This window comes from Furipterus horrens, unplaced genomic scaffold, assembly GCF_987537825.1.
Source record: "Furipterus horrens unplaced genomic scaffold, mFurHor1.1.pri manual_scaffold_5, whole genome shotgun sequence".
NCBI classification, from domain to species: Eukaryota; Metazoa; Chordata; class Mammalia; order Chiroptera; family Furipteridae; genus Furipterus; species Furipterus horrens.
In genome coordinates, this window is record NW_028327175.1 from 45318430 (window position 1) to 45340293 (window position 21864).

At 47.1% G+C, this 21864-nt stretch overlaps 1 protein-coding gene across 1 annotated transcript; it reads left to right on the top strand.

Moving 5' to 3' along the window:
* Positions 1–9180: 9180 nt before the first annotated feature.
* TMEM171 (transmembrane protein 171) lies at positions 9181–20118 on the top strand. The gene is made up of 4 exons (XM_090278957.1): positions 9181–9246; positions 11507–12212; positions 16054–16195; positions 18160–20118. Exons 2-4 carry the CDS (start codon positions 11576–11578, stop codon positions 18353–18355), a joined length of 975 nt encoding a protein of 324 aa, XP_090135083.1. The 5' UTR covers positions 9181–9246; positions 11507–11575; the 3' UTR covers positions 18356–20118.
* The last annotated feature ends 1746 nt before the right edge of the window (positions 20119–21864 follow it).

A 21864-nucleotide genomic window follows, 5' to 3' on the forward strand; every position in this document is an offset into this window, starting at 1 on the left:
GGCATGTGCCCTGACTGGGAATTGAACCAGCAACCCTTTGGTTCGCAGGCTGGCGCTCAATCTACTGAGCCACACCAGCCAGGGCTCCCATCTATTCTGAGGACCCATTTTTTTTCCCTAAAAAGTGTTTACTCTCACCTAAGAGGCCGCCATTCCCCCACCTCTTTCCTTATTAAGGTGGTGCTTAAGCCTGAATTCTTAGTCCCCTCAGTCTGTTATATTTCTCCATGGGTATCTCCCATGTATCTCTGTTAGTAAGCTTCTCTTTGTTCTTCTCTGGTTTTTTCGTGTTTTTTTGTTTTTAATTTATTTTTTATTGTTTTTCTATTACAGTTGTCCCATTTTCCCCACTTTGCTCTCCTCTGCTCCATCCCCCTTCCCCCTCTCCCACAGTCAGTCCCCATTTAGTTGTCCATTTCCATGGGTCATTCATATTAGTTCCTTGACTAGATCCTTCTCCTTCTTTGCCTCCTTCTCCCCCTCCCTGTTCTCCTCTCCCCTCTGGTCACTGTCAGTCTGTTCCTTGTTTCCATGTCTCCAGTTCTGTTTTGCTCACTTGTTTGTTTTGTTCACTAGTTTCCTGTATTAGGTGAGATCATATGATATTTATCTTTCGCCACCTGGCTTATTTCACTTAGCATAATACTCTCAATCTTCTCTTGTTAATCTGTCTTTTATTACAATTTCAATTCAGAAGGGTAGAAGGAAAATTATCTTTCCTCCCCTACACCCTACTGATGGATGGAGGTGGTTCTGACTTAGGCCTCAGGCAAGAGCTAGTTAGGGCCCTTGGGGAGGGACTCCTCACAGGGGATGAGAGCCTAGGAGGGTGACTCAGGTCCAATGTCAGGGCAATGTCTCCATGAAGGGGGAACTGGCGTTGGCACAGCTGGAGGCTAGGATTTGCAGGTCCCTGACTGGGGCCATTCGTTCTGCTTTAGGAACCAAGAACTCAAGAACAAATGAAAGAGCTCTTTCCTGGGACCCCGAGTCAGGTGCACACTCGGTGGGGCATGCTTGGCCAAGGGCTTGATGTGGCTGCATCTCTTGAGGAACCATGCTGTGCAGGCAGGAATCTGGAGCGTCAGGGTGTCACCAGAGCAGAGGGAAGGGCTCATCGGGCTTCGGGTCACCTGCTGGAATGATTATGTTGAAAGTGAGTCTAGGAGCAAAAAGGGGTTGGGCTGCCAGGCATTGCAGAGACCCCTTCAGTTTGGGGAACACAGACTTACACAGATTTACACAGACAGCAACTGATTCTCGAGCACTGTCTCTCACCAGCAGTACTCAGCTACAGGTATACAGCCTCCGAAAAGAAAGCGAAGGCAGTGGTGCCAGATGCGTATGATGAAAAGACAGACTTGGAAACCTGGGGTGTTGGAAAGCGCCTCTGAACCGATAGGCTTAGGCTCTAAACTATACAAGAAGGAAGCGAAGGTAGCAGATGAGTTGATGAGCGCAAGCGAAGGGTCCAGCTGGGAATGAAGGATGGTTGCAGTAGGAAGGGTTAGATGGGTGAGGTGGAAGGAGACACGCCAACACCTGCTTTTGCAGGAGGAGCTTCTTTCAGGCATGGCTGGTCCAGACTGAGCTGGTGGGAGGGGTCAGCTGAGGTGGACGGGGGAGGCAGGACTTGGAGAGGAGAAGGCCGGATGTTGGCTGGGTCATCCATGTGAGGTTGAGAGCATCCAAGATCAAGGCAGGATTTGAAATAGAAGAGACTTGCGTGCCAGGTGCCAAAACCTGAGCTGGAAGATGGGAGATCTGGACAATCATTGATGACAGGGGCAAGAAGGGCAGACAGAGGGTGGGACAGAATTTTAAACAGCAAAGGGCAGGAGATGAGTGGTCTCAAAGGGATAACAAGTAACTGTGCCTGTGGTGAGCACTCTGAGTGGGAAGTACCAGGTGCTCTGAAAATTACAGGGTGGGGGCTGGTGTGGGAAGCCAGGGCTTATTTAGATTAAGAGGTCTCTCTGAGGAAACAAAATTTAAGTGGAAAATTAAAGAGTGAATAGGAGTTTGTTTGCTTGCCCTTGAGTGACTCTCCACTGACATTGAAAAAACAGCCATAGCTACCTCTCCATGTAGTGGGAAAGGATGATGAGGACAGGCCCACCTGGGAGGGGTGAGAAGCCCAGAGCATCTCAGGCAGCTCTGCCACTGCCTTGGCCAGGTGAAGTAAGAGCTGCCTACCCTCTGGGCATCTGTAACGGGACACACGGTACTTACCTCATGGGCTTGTTATGAAATGCAAACGAGATGTAGCCATCGCCAAACCACACAGGAGGTCTATGTGGGGTTACCTGTGGCCATTATTCAGAAGAAAAGGTTTCTTCTGGAATTGCCTCTGGGCACAAATCTCAGCAAGTCTTTCTCTCTATATTTATTTAATCCTTTCAATAACCCCGTGAGGTAGGTTAGCAAAAACAAAAAACAAAACAAAAAAAAAAGCCCCAAAGAAGTTTTCTTTTTCTTCTTTCTAAATGAACACTGCCCCAAGCCCTGGCTTTACCTGCATTCTGTGGCTGTGTGACAAGGCACCTTTTGTTAAAATCTGGGGCATTCAGGGGTGGCTTCCTGCCAAACTGCCTTTTAATTTATCAGACTCTCAGCTCTCAGGTGTTCAGGTTCTTATTGCTTCACTTTTTAGGTCAGCAGTTGTGAGAGAAGCCAAGTGTGTGACCAATGCCACCTGGTGAGGCTGCACCCTGCCCCCCTGGCCCCCAGCCAGGTGCCGAGGTCCCCGCATATAGCACCACAGCAGTCCCAGGTGTCTGGGTCGGGCCATTTTGAGAGTCATCTCCAAATGCCTTAGACGGACTACCACATCTGATCCTAAAACAGCTAAGTTACCTGTAGGGATAATGTCAGAATGAGTCCACCCCATCCTGCACGTTACCAGCAAGCTGTTTGAATACAACAGGGGATGCTGCGGACCTTTTGCTGCTGTTTCTTTCTTTTTCTTAGTTGTTTTCTTATTTATTTCACCTTGCTGTGTTTCTGGAGCACTGGAAGCTGATTTTAATCCGTTTTGGAATCCAAAGTGTCAACCAGGAAGTGCAGGGCCAGAACAAGGGGCGAAGTGATGGGGGCTGATACACACACATGGAACCGGAACAGGTGAGGCAGGTTGAGCCCTGAACCCTGGCCGCTGACTGGCTGGGGGAGCACCTCGACAGGGCCCCCACATACCCCCTCAGGGACACCAGCAGCAGCAAGGTGCCTCAAAAAAGTTTTGGTGGCTGCAGACGAGGGTGGAGCGGAAGTAGAATGACAGAGGAGATAAAGTTTTTGCGATTCTGTGATACACACCTTTCAGGACATCTAGAATACCCGGGAAATGCACTGCCGGGGGAAGCCAGGTGTGCTGGCAGCAGCTCAAACCATGGCGAACTGAGCAGAGAAGTCAACATGGCTTCATTCTGCTCTTCCCGACTCTCCCGATTTCCCTCCTCTTCTCTCTCTTTACTTTCTCCATGGGTCTACCTTCCTGAGCGAGAGGAGCCACAGATGGAAGGTGAGGTTAGTAGCCAGAGACCAAAGAGAAATACATTTTTCAATGGCCTGCCATATGCCAGATGAGGACACTGAGGCACAGAAAAGTTATTTACTTGGCCAAGGTCACACAGCTAGTGACAAAGCCAGGATCTGAACTAAGATCTGTCTCACCCACTTTTCACATGCTGTAGAGAAATAATTCATTCTTTGGGGCCCATTTACTGGTAGGTGTTTAATGGAGCCAACCCAAGATGCCAGGAGTTCCACATTTCTGTGAAACTCTTACTATCAACATGCTGGTCTCCTCTAGCCTGCTGCCCAGAACCTGTGGCCATTATGGAAGTGGTAACCCTCCCTTGGCCACACTGAGGCCTCCACTGATAAGACCACGTGAGCTCTAGACAAATCCTCTCTGAAACAACTCCTTGCATTCCCTACCCTTGGCTCTAGCTAACTGCATTCCAGCTGAGCTGTTATAAACCTTGCAAAAGCAACAGCACCATCCCAGGCAATAAAATGACTGCAAAAGTTTGGTCTTTGCACTGGGTATCAGCTGAGGGGTTAACCCTTTGAGTGCCAGCATCCCTGTGAATGATGTTGACAAATTTTCTCAAAAGTGCCACAGCCGCTCCCAGCGACTCTTTTTTCGATGGCTATAAATGTAAATAACAATGGAATAATTTGTATTTTATATTTTGTTCTTTTACTTGTACCTCAGGTTATATATTGATATAATTTTTTCTCATGTTGATCCAAATTTCAAATTATGCATGGCACTCAAAGGGTTAAACCTAAACCCTCAATTCAAGCTTGTCTGATTAGTCAGTTTTACTTGGGACATGTATCTCAGGCCCCTGGGTCTAAGTCCAACACAGGGGTGGCAGAGGAAGAAAATGCCCAGGAACCTTGGCCTCCCCTGACCACAGCCCCTGTTGCAGGGGTCAGCAGCCAGATGGGGCCCAGCTAGGTTCAGAGGCATTGCTGGCAGTCCTGGGAATATCTGCTGAAACGTTGACCCAAGACCGAGCACTCAAGAAGAAATCCCTGTGCACCAGCCCTAGTGGAGTCTCAGGAAATTTCAGGAACTGGAAGAGAGGAACGTATGCTTCTGGGTGTGAGGGTGCATTGGGGGCAGAACCAGAGAGACACCAAAAGAGAAACTAGAAGCTGGCAGACTTAATGATTGATTGTCTTTCTGTAATCTTATGAATTCTGAAAAATGGCAACAGTAAATTCTAAAAGCCAAAACATGCCACTTGCCCAGAACTTCTTTTCTAGGTTGGCAGTGCTCTGGGGAGTGTGTCACGTGGCCAGTGTTGTGGGAGCGAAGGACACATGCTCCTTAAGTCACCGCTCAGAGAACCAAGCAGAAGCTCATGCCTCCCAGCTGTGCTAGCCTCCCTCTGCCCTCTGGAAACATCTGAAACCCCCACACCGGTGGGTACCAGTCTGCCCGTTGCTCTGTGCTTTTTTGGAGGCCTCAGCAGCAGACTGTTACTAGGCAGGTGCAGCCACATATGAACGTATCAACTTTTCCAGCCTTCTTAATTTTGTAATAAACATTGCTGACAGACCACAGGAAAGTCTTCCTTCCAAAATTCCTGAACTCTAGGCATGTGTATTCAATTGCCTACCCAACTTCTCCACTCAGAACTCTAAGGGACATCGCAGAGTTAAAATGCCCCAAACGGAACTCCAAAATGTCCTCTTCACCTTGACTGGCCCTCAGTCTTCCCTGGCTTGGTCAATGCCAGAACTATTCTTCTAGATCCTCAGGCCAAAACGCTTGGAATTAAAACCCAAATCCAGTCCAGGAAAATCCTGTCTTCAAGACATATACAGAACCCAATTGCTTTTATCCCTTCAAACACAAACCCCAGCTCTCTCTCTCCTGGGTTATTATAATAGCGTTCTAAATGGTCTCCCTTCCACCCTCCCTCCTCCTCAGGCTATTCTCACCCAGAAGCAACTGTTTTCTTTTTAAAAATAAGTCAGATTTTATCACACTGCTAAAAAAAAAAGAAGAAGAAACCCTCCAAAGTCTCCCCTTCTCATTCAAAGTACTTATAAGGGCACCCAGCGAAGCCCCGTGCAATCTGGTGCACATGGCACCCACACACTTACCCTCTCTGACCTGCTTTACTATTCCTCTCTGTCTCACTCACCTGCTCCTTGCACCCTGGCCTCCTGTTCTTCCTTGAATTCCCCTGTTCCTGCCTCAGGGCCTTTGCATTGGCTGTTTCCTCTGCCAGCGCTCTTCCCTTCTTCCTCCAAATATCATTAAATTTATCTGTGATAGTTTTTAAACAGGTTCAAATTCCTAGTTTTAAAATAGATCAGATTCTTTGATAGTTCCCCCATCAAGAGGTGGAGCCTAGTCCTGGAACGAGCAACTCAGCTCTAAGGAGTAGCATACACCAGAAGTGGAGGTGTAGACCTTCAGAGACGTTCCATAAAAGGCACTGCCATGTCCACCTCACTTGCTGTCTCTTGGGTCACTCAATCTAGGGGAAGCAAGCTGCCATGTTCTGAGGACAGTCAGGCGGCTCTGTGGGTAGGTCCACCTGGCAAGAAACTGAGGCTTCCTGCCCACAGCCATGGGAGCAAGCCAACTTGGAGCTGCACCAGTCACATCTGCAGATAAGGTAGCCCCCAGCCAACTGCTTGACTAAGAGACCCTGAGCCAGAACCACCCAGCTAAGCGGCTCCTAGATTCTGACCCTCAGGAACTGACAGTGAGAATAAATCTTAGTTGCTTTAAGTGTTTAAATTGGGGGGGTAATTTGTTATGTAATCATAGTTTATCAAAATGGTTGCTTCCTCATTCCCTTCAAGTTTTGTTGCAATGTCACCTTCTGGGAGATGTCTTTCTTAACTACCCTATTAAAATGGAAATCTCCCCAGCACTCCCCAGCTTCCTTGTGTGACTGCTGTCTCCGTAGCACTTGGTGCTTTCTAATACTAGGTACAATTTTCATGTTTCTTCTATTGTCTTTCTCCTTATCATTAAAATATAAGTTCCACATAGGCAAAGGTTTTCTGTTTTGTTTATTGGCACATGGTCAGCATGCAAATATTTGCCGACTGAATAAATGAATGCTTGCCTTGGCTTAATTCTCTATCCTTCCTGAATTCAAGGTTCACCCTTTTTTTTTTTTAAAGCTTGTTCTGATGCTTCTTTTCTAAGGATTGTGTCTGGGTTTATCTTTTTTCACTGCCACACAGGCCAAAAAAAGGCTATTTGGTTTTAGATAGTGACAAGGCATCTAGTCTCTTTCCTAAGAATAGGTCTGCTACCAAGACAAGCACCGTGAAGGCTGGTGGGTATGTCTTTCCTACTCGATCCATGACTGGTTTCCACGGAATTTAATTTAGTCAAATGGGCTCCGAAAGACACAAACAGTCCAAGCAGCAGATACTCCAAGTGGAAGCTAATCTGATTGTCCTTGGTGCCAGTACATTCAAGTCTGTCATGTGTGGCCAGCCCGCAGTCATGTGGCACCAGAGGGGCAGCTGTATCAACAGGCCCCTTGCAGGTCTGCACACAACACAACTGGAGACTGAGTTTTAAATGAGGGAGAAGGAAAGAAGGAGTAAGGAAGAGATACAAAGCCTCTTGTATAAGGAGTTGTTAGCCGGCTTGAGTAGCGAGGGCAAATTCTACAGCACAAGCCTGCGGCCTCAGAAGGGCCAGTGCCCGCTGCTGTGCCATCCCCACTGTGGGCTCTTGCTTGTTAGTGCAGTGTGTTTGGAGGCCCTTCCAGAAGGTGGTACACTTGACTTTGATCAGCATTATCTCCAACCCAGATGCAGATAGCTGCAGCATCGTTGGGATGCAGGTTCTGTATTGTTATAATGATCTAAAAGTCATGGAATAAAAAGGCCAGTTTTTTGAGTTTGTGGCTTTGCGTGTCCTCTCAGTGATAGGTGTGCCCAGGAGGAATGATGAAGAATCAGTATATCTGGTTAACATTAACCAGCTGAAGACTAACTTTCTGTCTTTAGGCCTCAGTTTCCTCAGCTGAAGAACAGCTGTTTTTAGCTCTCCTATTGCCCTCTGGCTCCAGCATGCTCTGAGATCTGGAGCCACACAGTAAAGAGCCTTAGGCTTCAGGTTAAGAGAGTAACACCGGGCCTTGCAGGACCACAGGGTCATGAGGTTAGGATTCTTCATTACAGTCATAACCAAAGCTCTTTAGTTAGTCAGGGCAGAGATTTGCGGGGGCTAGGGCACGCTAACTGTGAAAAAGGCCACAGTTGGCCACTGTGCAAGTGCCCTCAGCAAATCCCAATCCTGGAACTTGCCCAATATGCCTCCCTGGCAAAGCCACATCTCGCCACACAGACTTGCAGCCCTCAGAGCCCAGCTAGCACCCTTCCCTCTGCCTCTGACCCCTTCTTTGAGAGTCTCCTTCTTACCTCTGGTAATGAGCTAAAAGCACTCATTTTTACCCTCAGTGAGAACTATTAGGAACAGCTTGCTATATTAAGGTATGCTATGTGTACTTTTAAAAGGTCAATGCAATTGGCATTAAGTCTTTACTGGGTTCCAGGCAAAGTGGACAGGAAGCTAAGGAGAAGTGCGGGGATGGGGAAGTCCCCAAGACTCCTGGAGCTTAGGCTGAGCCCTTTACTCACCTTCCACAGCGCCCTGACCTCTGGTGTGCAAACTGGCACAGTTAAGTCAAAGTCACATGTCACGAGGTAGGTTACAAATAGCACGGGGATTAGCAAACGCATCCCGAAAACTCTGGTTCAAGGACAGGGAAAGTTACCAGTTTAATTCCAGCAGCTCATTGGCGATTGAGAACTGGGAAGGGAGTTCTAGGGCCAAGGAGGGCTATGAGCACACCTGTGGGTGAGTGACCCCGAAGGGAGACAGCCAGAGTCCTGCTTCAGTCTCTGAGCTAGGGCCTCCTGTCTGACCGGCTCAGATATGGAGAACCCTTGTCTCATATTCTAAAGTTTCTGTGACCCGGTGCCTCCATAACCTGCTCATCAGGGAGCTCTCAGTGAAGGACTTGCTCCAGTGACCTCAAGTTTAAGTCTGTGGAACGGCAGGAGGGACACAGGGCCCCTGGATGGACCCCTCCCAGGCCGCCCGGCGGCCAAAGCGCGGCGGCGGCAACTCGGGAACCCCATGCTGCTGCCATGCTGGTGGGGGAAAAGATGCTTCCCTTTCTCACACCCCCTCCCCCGAATCCTGGAACCTAGCCCCGAAAGAAACCAGCTCCTTCCCGCCGCCGGGATCTCGGCCGGCGCAGCTCGTTCGGACAGCCAGGAGAACCTCAACTCCCTCCGCCCCCAACCCCCGCCCCGACTCCCCTAGGGCTGCGGGCCAGGGAGGCGGCGAGGGTGCTCATTTTTTCCCCGTATTCTTCACTCGCACGGTCACGGGCGAGGCCAGGTCCTCCAGCCCTGGGCGGTGAGGCCGCCCCTCGCTCTCTACTCCCAGGCTGGGCGCGCTTCCGTCCCCGAAGGGCAGCACCCGGTGACGGCCAGCTCCTGCCAGTCTGCCCTGCCTTGCTCGCTGTCCCCCGCGGCTACCGCGCCCTCCCGGCACCGCCTCCTCCTGTAAATACAGTGGTGGCCCGCCCTCCGCAGGTAGGACTGTGCGGTGGGGATCCGCGCCCAGCCCCCTGTCCTCAGCCAGCGCTGCACTGCTTAGCGCCTTCCCCGAAACCAACGCCAAGCTCGCGGGAAGCGTCCTGGCGCAGGCAGCGCGCACGCTGGACGAAGCCTCAGGTAAGCGGCCCCCCGCCCCGAGCCTGACCGCGTCCCGGGAGCCTGCGCTCGCAGGCCGCAGGTCTGGCGCGGTGTTGTTACCCCCGAGGCTTGGTGCCAGGAGCGGCGCCAGCGCCAAGGACCCCGCGCTAACCTGTGATCATGGGAGCCGCGCGCCCAGCGATTCAGGGCTTTGCGCTGGACCTTCCTAAAACCCACGGAGCTATTTCCCGTAAAAGACATTTGTCTTTTTGCCTGGATTCCCAACTGCACCAGAGCTTTGAAAGTTCTGAGGTGCTGCTGATTTGGCAATGTCCTTTGGAAAACGGATAGTGTTAGGCGAATTTGGCTTTGGGGAAATCAAGTGTAGTTTGGTATTTGGAAAAGGTTTGATTTTCTATGAGCGTAGATGTCTTTGCGTCTGATTGTGAGTTCATGTATGGAGAGAACAAACAGACAGACAGATGGGTTGACTAACCCACACGCTATTTTGCATCAGGGATTAACAATCTATGCGCTTAATCCACTAGGCCATGGGAAAGAAGCTACAGTTCGGGGCTTCTGTTTTCTTTACTGGTTTTCGGGAATTTGCCTTGTGACTCACTTCAAAGTTGAAGGTGTCAGGAACACAATGAATTCCTGATAGGACTTTGCAGCAGAGAATCACCCTTATCTTGGAACCAGAAAATTTTAAAAATATTAGTGCAATACTTTAAATCTTTATCTCGGCTTAACTGCATCTTCATAAATATAGTTCTCCCAAGTTTAAAAATAACAACTTATTTCTCTCTTACATTTCCTTTTTTTCTTCAACTTCCTTTTGATTCTATCATACTTTTTCCTGGAAAAGTACTTCCTCATAAGACAGGCTGTGTGTTTTCTTCATCTAAACTGACTCTATTTGGTCATGATTTGGGTTTGGTCACATCGGCCATGGCTTTAGAGCCTCAGTCTTCAGCTTCTTCATGTGATCATAGATGCAGTTTTTCTTCCTGTGAGCAGTGAAGACAGTCTTCACACTTGGATTGTCTTTTTGAATGCCCCGACCTGAAGGGTCCTGGTAAAATACCCTTCATTAGAGTGAACAAGATATCTGGATAATAAATTCAGTCTGTGTGAACTAGATCACTCTTTACTACTCCGGGTTTATTTAATATGTGATACCCTTGAAGAACAGGGCTTGAGTGATCTTGTGGAAGGTGCTTTCCCACTTGATTTCACTTACACTCTTCTTTCAAAGTCAAGTTCTATTGCTGTTTAGTGCTTTGTAACTGGTGATTTTATCAGCTGCTTATTTTTAACAGCCTCAGCCTCTTTGTGAAAGTGGGTGGCCTCAAGGAGAAGGGTGAGCAAGAGGCTGCCTGGCCACCTGGGAGACAAGGCTCCGCCTCACCTGCTGTGCCACTCCCCTGGGTCGTCCCAGGCCCAAGCAGCTAAGGAAGCCCCTGAGTGAGAACTCAAGAATCACATTTTGACATAATTAACTTAATAACCGCTAGACCCACTGGGTTCCTGAACTGCCTTCCCCTTCAATTGAAAGGTGGCTCTCCTGGAGATGTAGCCTTAGAATAAAGCCCGGAATGGAAAGTTGCTGCGGGTCTAAAACAGGAAATGGAAAATTAGTTACTGAACAAAAATTTACTGACATGGAAACACTCGGAGCAGCTGTGATGAAATGTGGGATGTCTGTAAATCAAAAATAATCCCTGTGGTTCTTCCATCACTCACCATTGTTTTTTTGCCTGGGAGAGTGAGTTTGAAAGACTTAGAACAGGAAAAGCCACACCCAGTTACTTTTGTTCTATGGTTTTAAAAAATATTTACTAAAAATTAAAAAATTAATTACTGTTGACATTCAATATTAGTTTCAGATGTACAGTGTAATTATTTGATATTTATATAACTTATGAAGTGATTCTCCCCAATAAGTCTAGCACCCACCAGACACCTCACATAGTTATTGCAATATTACTGGCTATATTCCCTAAGCTGTACTTTACAGCCCTGTAGAGAGTTTTGTTGTTTTTTAGATATACTCTTAGGTGCATGGTAATTGCATTTCCTCTTCTTGACTATCTTTATAAAATTAAACATTCCGGAGTTTCTGAATGTCAGTCAACTGACTCATAAACCAACTCATTGTTCTACAGTGTATCCGTTGGATAAAGTTCTATTCCCTGTGATTTCATCCTGGTGTGATTTCTGAAATGGCCAGCAAAAGAACAGGGTGGGTCAGAAACACCTGTGCCCACTTTAATTTGGTGTTTGGTTATATTTGCAGAGCTGTGGAAACCATTGGAGGTAAAGAAACACACCCCGCCCCTCCCCGGGGAAGGGGCCTCTTCTGGCCATGTCTCCTGCCGCTGCTGAACCAGGTGGGGTCCAGCGAGACAGGCATGTCAGCGTGCTCATTTTCTTCCTTTTCGTCTTTGGTGCCATCCTGTTGTTTGTGGGAGTCCTGCTCTCCATCTTTGGGTTCCAGGCATGTCAATACAAACCCCTCCCAGACTGCAGCATGGTGCTGAAGGTCGTTGGGCCTGCATGTGCCGTAGTTGGGCTTGCGGCTGTGATCCTGGCCCGCTCCCGGGCCCTACTTCAGTTCCGTGAGAGGCGCCTTCGAGGCTGCCAGGCTGACCCTGACCGAGCCTTCATCTGCGGAGAGAGCCGCCAGTTTGCCCAGTGCCTCATCTTTGGATTTCTGTTCTTGACCAGCGGCATGCTCATCAGCATCCTGGGCATCTGGGTCCCCGGCTGTGGCTCAGACTGGGAGCAGGAACCACTGAATGAGACTGACACTGCCAACGAGGACCCTCAGATCTGTGGATTTCTGTCCCTGCAGATCATGGGACCCTTGATTGTGCTCATGGGATTGTGTTTCTTTGTGGTTGCCCACGTTAAGAGAAGAAACAACTTGAATGAGGGCCAGAATGCCTCTGAAAGTGAAGAGAGACAGACCCAGAACACGGAGCCTGTCCAGGTCACTGTAGGTGGGTGGCTGTCATTCCTGTGCTTGCTCATATCACAGTGGCCCCTGCATCAAGGCTTCACTGTGCTGCCCTTGAGTCTGGCCTAGATTCATTTTCTCTGTCTCTCTGTCTCTCTCTCTTTCACTCACACACACACATATGTACACATGCAGTGCTGCTGCTGTGCTAAGCCCCATAGGAGTCCTTGCACACATCATTTTGTCCCAGTAATTTATCATTACTTAGCAAAAGCTTTGGTCCTCTAAGTGGTGACTTGGACTGAGGTCACAGAGCAAATTAAGAGGAGAACCTCAAGGACAATCTGTGAGTCTTCTGTCACCTTAGGGACCTGCCAAGTGATCCTCTACCCTGTTATTCTCACACTAAAACACTATCGCATTTTGCATTGCTGGACACATGAGTTCTCATCCCTGACTGTCACTGGTCAACTGTCTTTGGTAAGTCCTTAACTTCTTGTGGCTTTGGTTTATATATCCATAAAATGAGCATTGCACCTCTAAGATTCCCTCCAGCACTAACATTCCAGGTCTTCTATGTTTTGAGGGGCCCTCTGTTTTGTGCATGATTCTTTATTTTCTGTAACTTCAGGATTTGGGCAAAGTTTGGAAGCAGTGGCATAAATTAAGACAAAATGTGACAATATCTGTCACTTCTTTCCCCCATGCAGTGCCTAGAAATTCCTTTTAGGTCCCATGGGTTCTGCTGAATAGATGGGGATTACCCTTTCCCAGAGTCAACCCTAGCAAAGAACAACAACAGTAGCTTTGGCCCCAGCTTCACACAACCAAGGAAAAACCCATCACTACTTATTTTTGCAAATTACTGTTCTTTTTCCTCAGTCTCCTACCTTTTTAAGGATAAAGCTCTGAAGCCACAGGCTAGGCAAAGAGAATTACAGAGCAGAAAGTGTGGAGGGAACAGAGGAGAGTGGCGGAGATGTTTCTCATGCCTGCACTACCTGCTGGAGCCAGCAGTGCTCACTGAGCACAGACGGGCAGTTCCCTGGCTGCAGGCCTTGTGTGGCACCGGCCTCAGAGGGGAAGAGCAGGTAGACTTACAGACAATCCTCACATTGAGCCCGGGTTGATGCTCGCAGCTTGCTGCTTTGTGCATTTCTATATGTAAGGTGACAGCACAATATTAGTTTTGTATTAATGACAGCTAACAACATATATAAAGTTTACTCTTGTGCCAAACACCCATCTAAAATTGCTTTTAGCACGGGCTCATCAAGGGCCTATTGTGTGGAATTCCTTCTTGCCCCCTGAGGCAGATACTCTTAGTACCTTCCTGTTAGAGATGAAGAAAAGGAGGCCCAGGGATATCAACTAGCTTGCCTAAGGTCACAAAGTATCAAGGGCAGAGCCAGGATCCAAAGCCAGGTGGGTGGCACACATTTACGATGGCCCTTGCATAACACCCTCCCCAGGGCAGTGAGCTGTAGCTGTTTCTGCTGGTTTCATCTTCACCAAGTGTTCTAGGTAGTTATCACAGGAGAAAAGGGCTCACCCAATAGAGGCCATTCTCTGTCCTTCTGGGGAGCAATGTGGGGTCCAGGTGAACATGCTCATGGGGTGCTCAGAGTCCTCTACTTAGTTGAGAGCATTTTGAGGTGTGCCCTTTGGATTTACTACCATCAGGAGAGCCATGGGATGGCCTCCATCCTGGTGGCTGGAATGGGAGGGGGTTATCAGGGAGCAGGGCTGCAGGTGTGGAGTGGATTGACTCCTGGGCAGTTCTGTCCCGATGTTGGCACTGCACCACATAGCTTAAAGTTTTCCCACTTAACCCTTTAATTCCCATCAAACCTGGGAAAATCCAGCACCATAACTCCTTGTTTTTTTCTCCTTTGATATTATGGGATAGGGTTTAAATTTTTAGAGACCATGACTTTGGGCACAATTGATAAGATTCTGGACATTGTCTCTCATTGGTCAGTTCTGCCTTATGAAGGAAATTGGGGTAATAAGAGGCAGTTCTTGGCTAAGTCCCAGAATTCAGCTGTTCCCAGAATGGAAGTCTCTGCCACCACCCAGAAGAAAAAGCAACAATATCTGTATTGTAGACACACTTGGTGCTGGAGCCTCCATACGCAAGCAGGTGTAGCAGACAGCCCTCCCTTGAGGCCCTTGAGTCCTGCAGGGCCTTTGGCAAGGGAAACCCCAGGAGAGATGGGACTCCTTTCCTGGTGAAAGCAGATGGCAAGTTGTGGGAGGGCTGGGAGCGGTCAGTGCTGGAAGGACAAGCCCCAGAGATAACCGGTGACTTAGAACATTTCCTTGTTTGTGTTTGATAGGTGACAGGCCTGCTTTAGAGGCTTATGCCCCGGTCCTGTGTTCTGCAGTGCATAATTAAAGTGAACACTTAACCTTACTTCTTCTGACCTACACAGACCTTCTAAAAAAAATGAAAAGACAACCGTTATGTGTGTCAAGTTTCAGTTAGCAAGGGAAGCTCTAACAGCTAGGAGTGAGGGAGTTAATGGGTTTTCAAAAGGGCTAAGTTACCCTGGGGCGGAGTGTGTTGGGCAGGGGGTGGAGAGAGGCACCACTGGCCAGGACTGCCAGGTGGGAGTCTTTCTTCAGACATGCAAATAAGTGCCACATGCTGGGGAGTGTGAAGAAAGCAGCTTTGAGGGTGCAAAACAGCTGAGAGAGTTTGCTCTGTGCCCAGCACTGTTTCAATGGCTGTGCAGGAATCCAATCCTCCTACCTGTCCTCTGAGTCAGGAACAGTTATGGCCGGCAATTTACAGGTGTGGCAGCTGAGGTCTAGAGGGGTCAAAGAACTTAGTCAGGGCCATGCTGGATGGGTAACTGGCAAATGGAACCCTGGGAGCTTGAATGAGTCCTGTCCCTCCCTAGGCAAGCATCAGATCTGCATCCAGCCCGCCTGCCCGCCCTTGCAAACTGGCTCCTTCCTGCAGAAAAGTCCTCTCTCCTCCTCCATGTTTCCTGAGCTGTCATTTGGTGCTGCCAACCCTCAAAGGCCATGCTCAGACCTCTGTGTAGTAGTGCTTACCTCATGGCTAGAGTACTCTGGGCAACTCACATGCATTTTGTATTGGAATTGGAATACAGATTAGCGCTTGCATCTGGTCCCTAGTTTCTCCTCCCCAAAACATGGGTGTGTGTGCTGGGAACGCTAAAAATAAGATTTTTGAGTTTGACTTTGTTTTGTGAAGCTGGGGTGAAATGTTGTTAGATAAAAGAATACAGAAGCATAAACCACAGCTATGGCAATACCAGTGACAGGCTGTAGGGTAGCTGATGGCCATTTGTTCAGATGTGAAACTGCATGTGAGGAACAAGGCAGTTTATCTAACAGCTAACTTTTGATGAATTAAAATTGTAAGTTAAAAACAAGAAAAACTTTAAAGTTGTAGACATTGCAAGGGAGGTGCATTGTTAGGAAATGCTTCACTGAAGTACTTTAGCTTAGACTTGCATTGAAGCATAGGCCCCCTACTTTTTAAAAAACTGTGTTAAAATATGTATAACATAAAATTTACCATTCTGACCATTCTTATGAGGACAGTGGCATTAAGTACATTCACAATGTTGTGCAACTGTCATCACTATCAATTTTCAGAAGTTTGTCATCACCCCAAACAGAAACTTGGCACCCATTAAACACCAACTCCAACCCCTCTTGCTCCCAGCTCCCAGAAACTTCTACCTTCTCTGTAAATTTGATCAGCCGACTTTTTAATTCTGGAGTTGGCACAAGTGTTTTGACCATTTCTATTGATGGGCCAAATACATAATTAATTTAGTTTGCTCTTGCTATTTTGTTTGCATTTATTACTCATTTATCTTCAACAAAATATTGTGTCTCCTTAGGTGATGCTGTGATAATATTCCCACCCCCTCCACCGCCTTACTTTCCTGAGTCTTCAGCTCCTGCAGGAACTCGAAGTCCTGGGGCTAACAGTTTGCTTCCAAATGAAAACCCACCTTCATATTACAGTATTTTTAACGATGGGTAAGACTTTCCATTTGAACTTCAAGGGCAGCATTTTAACCTTTTCAGGCCTATACCTAAATCTAGGCCAGATGAGCTTTAAGGCTGTAGTTCAGGAGTAAACATCAGAGTGTGGTATCTTTTTGCTGACATTATGTAAGAACTATTGCCTTAATATTAACAGTACCTTTCAGGAAACTCAGGGCAGCATGTAAGTTAAAAATTATAAAAGTGGGTGTGCCAGGTTAATGGGAAGCCTTCTCCAGACATTTTCCGGTGCTCCTAGCAGGGGTGACCCTCAAAATGTTTAACCACCTGTCAGCCACACTGAGCTCTGAGCAGGGCTTGGGGGAGGGAGGGTTCCCCCGCTTGCTGCTTTGAATTGTGGGGAGGTGTGGGGGTCCCAGGGAACCTTTAATGGAGGTACTTGAGTGACTGGCTAAAGTCACCTGCACCTGACCTGACCAAACTGCATTTCCCCTCGGGCCTCAGAACCTTCTCAGACTGAAGAGAAATAGAAGATCCAAACCCCCACCTCCAGGCTCCCAATGGGGTCAGATGCAACAGCAGAAATCAAAGTGCCTTTTCCTTTAGGCAGAGGGATGCAGTGGATGGTTTTGGAGGTGGTGCAAAGGGCTCCCAGCAGTGGTTAGTTAGCATAGTTCACAATGGGGAAAGGCTGCAGGTGGCCAGACCCATGAGGAGGCCAAGTCCATGGACAGGCCTGAGCTAGCAGGAGCCTAGACCTGTGGTGATCCAAAGGGGGAGGTGTGTAGGAGGGAACCTGGAATGGAGAGGACAGTGAGGAAGAGCAGAGGTCCTCATGTCAAGGGTGAGTGACAGGGTCAGTACATGCCCCTGCCTGAGGAGGAGGTGGGCCCGAGCTCTGGGCAGGTGGGGAGAAGATGGTGAGCTGCTTGGGATGGAGTAGTGAGATGTGGACCCTTCAGGTAGATTGGAGAGGCTTGGTCTTGACCGAGAGATGGAATTGGAAAGAGGTTGCTGAAACCAGGAGGGCAGTGAGTTCATGACCTGCAGAGGACCCACGGGGCCAGGCCTGATGGGAAGGAGTTCCTGGAAGTGCCCAGGAGCAGCAGGGCTGGTGAACACTCTGGCACCTTCTCAAATGGGAAACCAGGATGCAGGAAGTGAAGGAAGGATTGCTAGAAGATTTCACAGCGCAAGGTGGGTGGATGAGCAGGACTCAGTGGCAGGCGACTTTTCAGACATTGAGACATGCATTTTGGAAAGCAGTGAGAAGCAGAGCATGAGAGATGCAGTGAGCGCACTGGGGATGGTGCTGCCTTGGCTGGGGACTCACCTTCTCAGGCGCATGTTCTTGTGCTTCAGACTTCAGATGGGGTGGCAAGCTGGCGGTCCAACCAGGGATGGATGTAGGATTACCCTATATGGATGAAGGGGAGGTTAGGGCCAGGGCCTGGCTTCTTTTGCATGACCACATGTAATTCTCATAGCCTCAAGAGGCATGCACTGTTACCCCCATTTTACAGGTGAGGAACTGAGGCTTACAGATCACACCACTAGAAAGCAGCAGAATGGAAATTCAGATGCAGGTCTGCCTGTTGCTAACACCCACTCCTGCTTCCTTCAAGGTTTTGGCCGAATGACTTAATTTTCTACTTGTATAAGTTTGTATGCGTTTTGTTAGCTGCCTCAGAAGACAAACTAGCAGAGAACAGTAATTCATGTGTGTGTGTGTGTGTTCTTTTTGGATGGCCCCCATACATTTGTACTCCGTGTCTTTTCAGTGGCAGGGGGAATGACAACAGGAGTGAGACTGTCTTAATGTTACAGTCGGCTCCAAGGAAAGTAAGGTCCAGAGAACTGAAACGTATCTATAAATACAAGAATGTGGAAAAGTTTCTCCTGAGATCCCTGAAAATTTGAAGAGAACCTTCTCCTTAAAGTGTGTTCCTCGTTTCCTCTCCTCCCTGTCATGAATGCTCTCTTTCTCTTTCCTGCAGGACCTCAGCCCCTGAGGGCCAAGGTGCAGCCCCCGAGAGGGACCGTGTGTCCATATACACTATTTCTGGGACCCCTTCGCCCTCGGAGACCGCATGCACTCCGCCTCTGTCATCTGAATTGCCTCCCAGATATGAAGAAAAAGAAATGCCTGCAGCCGCATCCTCATCTCCCTCTTCTCAGCCTTCCCCACCATGAACTACGGACTCTAGTTCAGTTTTATATAGAATCGATCACTATTTTATTTAATTTGTTTTTTAATAAAAAATACAATAGCATCGGCTATGTTCTGATTTCCCTGGTGCAGCATCAACATCAGTGACAAACGTTCACACACGTGAGAGGGTCAGGGATGGTAAGTTACAATGAGGTGTATATGGCACTCTGAGCTAAGGCTGGGAGAGGCACTTTGGGGGCTTCAGAGAGTCACTGCAGGACAAGAAGAAGAGCAGGTGTTTAATAGTTAGTAGGCTGCCCTGCCCTGTAGGTAGACAAAAAGATTATCTCTGATCATTTCTTAGGGGCAAGGCCCCTAATTCAAGTTCTTCCAGGTAGTTAAAGGGAGAGAGGGGCAGACATTTCTCTTGTAGGGTCTTGGCTGCTCGCTACCGCAAGGCACATCTTAGGGGACTCGTTCTGAATCCCGACACAGATTAAGCTGTTAAGGCCTCAGAACCCAGGGGAGGCAAAGTGCCTCTGGCCAGGCACTTAAGCTTGTTTTCTCACTTAGACCTAAGTGGTCGGTGGGATCATTCCTATTAGATGAAGGAAAAAAAAAAAAAAAAAAGGCTCGGAGAAGCTAATTAATTTATTTAAGGTCATATGCTTCTAAGTGGAGGGGCAGGGTTTTGAACCCTTCTAGGTGGTTTCAGAAAGCCAGGCTCACGTTTCAGTCTGCTGTGCTGTCAAAGGCCAGCCAAAAGTGGCTGTTCATGTTTAGCTCTGTCCATTCTGCTTCCAATGTTAGTTGCTTCTGGGGCCAAGAAACCAGAGTGTTCTCCTAATTTCTTTATTATTTCTTCTTTCTCTTCTTCCCTTTTCTCCTCCTTTCCTTCCTCCTCTTTCTGTTTCTTTTTTCTTTTCTTCATTTTGAAAGAAGGTAATTAGGGCTCTTAAGTAATTTACACTGGGGCAGTTACCGGGGTACTGATGCCCGAAGCCTCCATATAGTGAAGTGACAGTTTTAGAGAAGACATTTCCTGGGACACTTTGATAACCAGCTTCGCCTGAGAGGTCCAGGAAGGGTGTACCCTTCCGTATTATAATACACTGGTGTCAAGCCTTCTGGACCAGGGACCTGTATTCTCAGAAGGTTACTGCTGAACAAAAACTTCTGTATAGTTGGGTACAGCAATAAATATTTAATTCTAGATATAAACTTTAAGAAATAATTACTAAGTATTAGCAGTTCTACCTGAGAGAAACTGATTTTTAGCAGATGAAATCTGTAGTAACTTAGCATTTTTGGTAACAAAATTTGACGTAGCAAAAATGTGAACTTTTCATGCGTTTAATACAAGCCATAATCCCCATAAAAATCATACAGTCCAGCATGCAAGTGTCTGAAAGCATAACTTACAGGTGTCACTGCTTCAGTAGTTGAGCTGAAGTAGTGACCCCGGGAACCACCACCGCCGTAAATCAGGGCGGCAGCTGGTGCAGCAGTGCCTGTCTATTTCTAAATTGGACATTTATTGGACTGAACTGCTCTTAAAATTCTGCACTTTTTTTCCCTGGAAGGTTAATTATTCACATTTTAAAATTAGAACAGAGGGTAGATTAGCACTACTTCCTTCTGCTGTTATTTGTTGACAATGATTAAACTGAAACTTCTAGGTAGAATTTGTTTGAATCATTTATGCGTTCTCATATATGATCAAGAGCCCTTTTAATGGCTCTGAGTTGGGGTCTGTAATGAAGTATTTTACTTTTATATGCTAATAAACCTAACTAAGCTGTGATACGTTTGGCCTTCTGGTTAGGGAAGCCTGTTCTATTTCCGTGTGTCTCTTGGGTCTTCAGCAAAGCGGGGCCGGAAGCCACAGCCCTGGAAGGGCTCTCTGGCATGAAGGTGTCCTCTGCCGGACTGAAGCCACGGCCGCAGAGCGGGAGCGCATCATTTCCTCAGGGGACGATGCCTCCGCTGCCGCCCACCCGGGGTTCTGGCAAAGGGTGGCAGCATCTGAAAACCCACCTGGCTACCAACATTTTTCCCCCTCTTTTTCTTATATGTGTTAACATTTCCAATTGAGGTGAAATTTATAAGCAGGCATATCTCATTCTATCGCATTTTGCAGATATTGTGTTTTTTACAAATTGAAGTTTTGTGGTAACTTCACTGAGCAATTGTATCAGCACCATTTGATCAACAGGCTCAGATCATGGTTAGCATTTTTTAGCAATAAAGTACTTTTGGAGGTATGTACATTTTTTAGACTATCACACACTTAGTAGACTACACTGTAGTGTAAACAGAACTTTTATATGCACTGGGAAACCAAGAAATTCACGTGATTACAATGTTTCATTTCATGCGGGAGTCTGGAGCTGAACCCACAATAGCTACAAAGTACGCCTGCCTGTACCATAAAATTGTTTCGAAGTGAACAATTCAGTGGCATTTAGCAGATTCACATGAATGGCCATCACCTCTATTTCCAAAACATTTTTATCACTCCAAGATTAAACAAACCCATTCCCATTAAGCAGCCACTACCCCTTCTCCCCCACCACCACCACTCCCACCCACTGGCAACCACCAATTTGCTTTCTGTTTCTATACATTTACCTTTTGGGGATATTTCATATAAGTGGGATCATATAATACATGACCTTTTTGTCTGCCTTCTTTCATTTAGCACAATGTTTCTGAGATTCAACCACCTTGCAATATGTATCGATGCTTCATTTCTTTCTTTCTTTTTTTGGTCTGGATTATAATTGTGCTTTCATTAATATCAGAGGCCAGCAATCTAAGAAGGTGGCAGGTAAAAACCCTAACATCCACCTCCCCTTGAGCTTTCAGCTCATTTCTTTTTAGAGCTGAATAATAATCCATGGTATGTATATGCCATAGTGTTGTTTATTTATTCATCTGTTGATCGCCATTTGGGTTGTATCTGCTTTTTGGCTGTTGTGAATAATGCAGCTACCAACATTCATGTACAAGTAGTTCTTGGAGGACCTGTTTTCAACTCTTTTGGAAATACAGTAGTCCCTCTCTATATCGCGGTTCACTTATTGCGGCCTCACTGTATCGCGGGATTTTTAAAAATATTATATTTAATTATTTATCGCGGATTTTTCACTATATCGCAGGGTTTTGTGGTACTGTATACGTATGTTTTTAAAGTTATGTAGGTTTAAGAGTAGAATATATTTAAGAACATAAGTAGTGTTTATAAAAGTGTGGAAAAGGTTAATAAGGGAGTGGGAAAGGTTAATAAGGGACTGAGAATGGTTTATAAGTGTGTGGGAAGGGTTTATAAAGCCTTAAAATATATATAAATACTAAAATAAATGTAAGGTTCCTACTTTGGGGATTTTCACCTATCGCAAGGGGGTCTAGAATGTAATACCCACAATAAGTGAGGGAATACTGTATACCTAGGAATGAAATTGCTGGAGAATATGTTAACTTTAGTTTAAATTTTTGTGGATTTGAAAATTATTTTCCAGAGGTTGCACCCTTTTATATTCTCACTAGC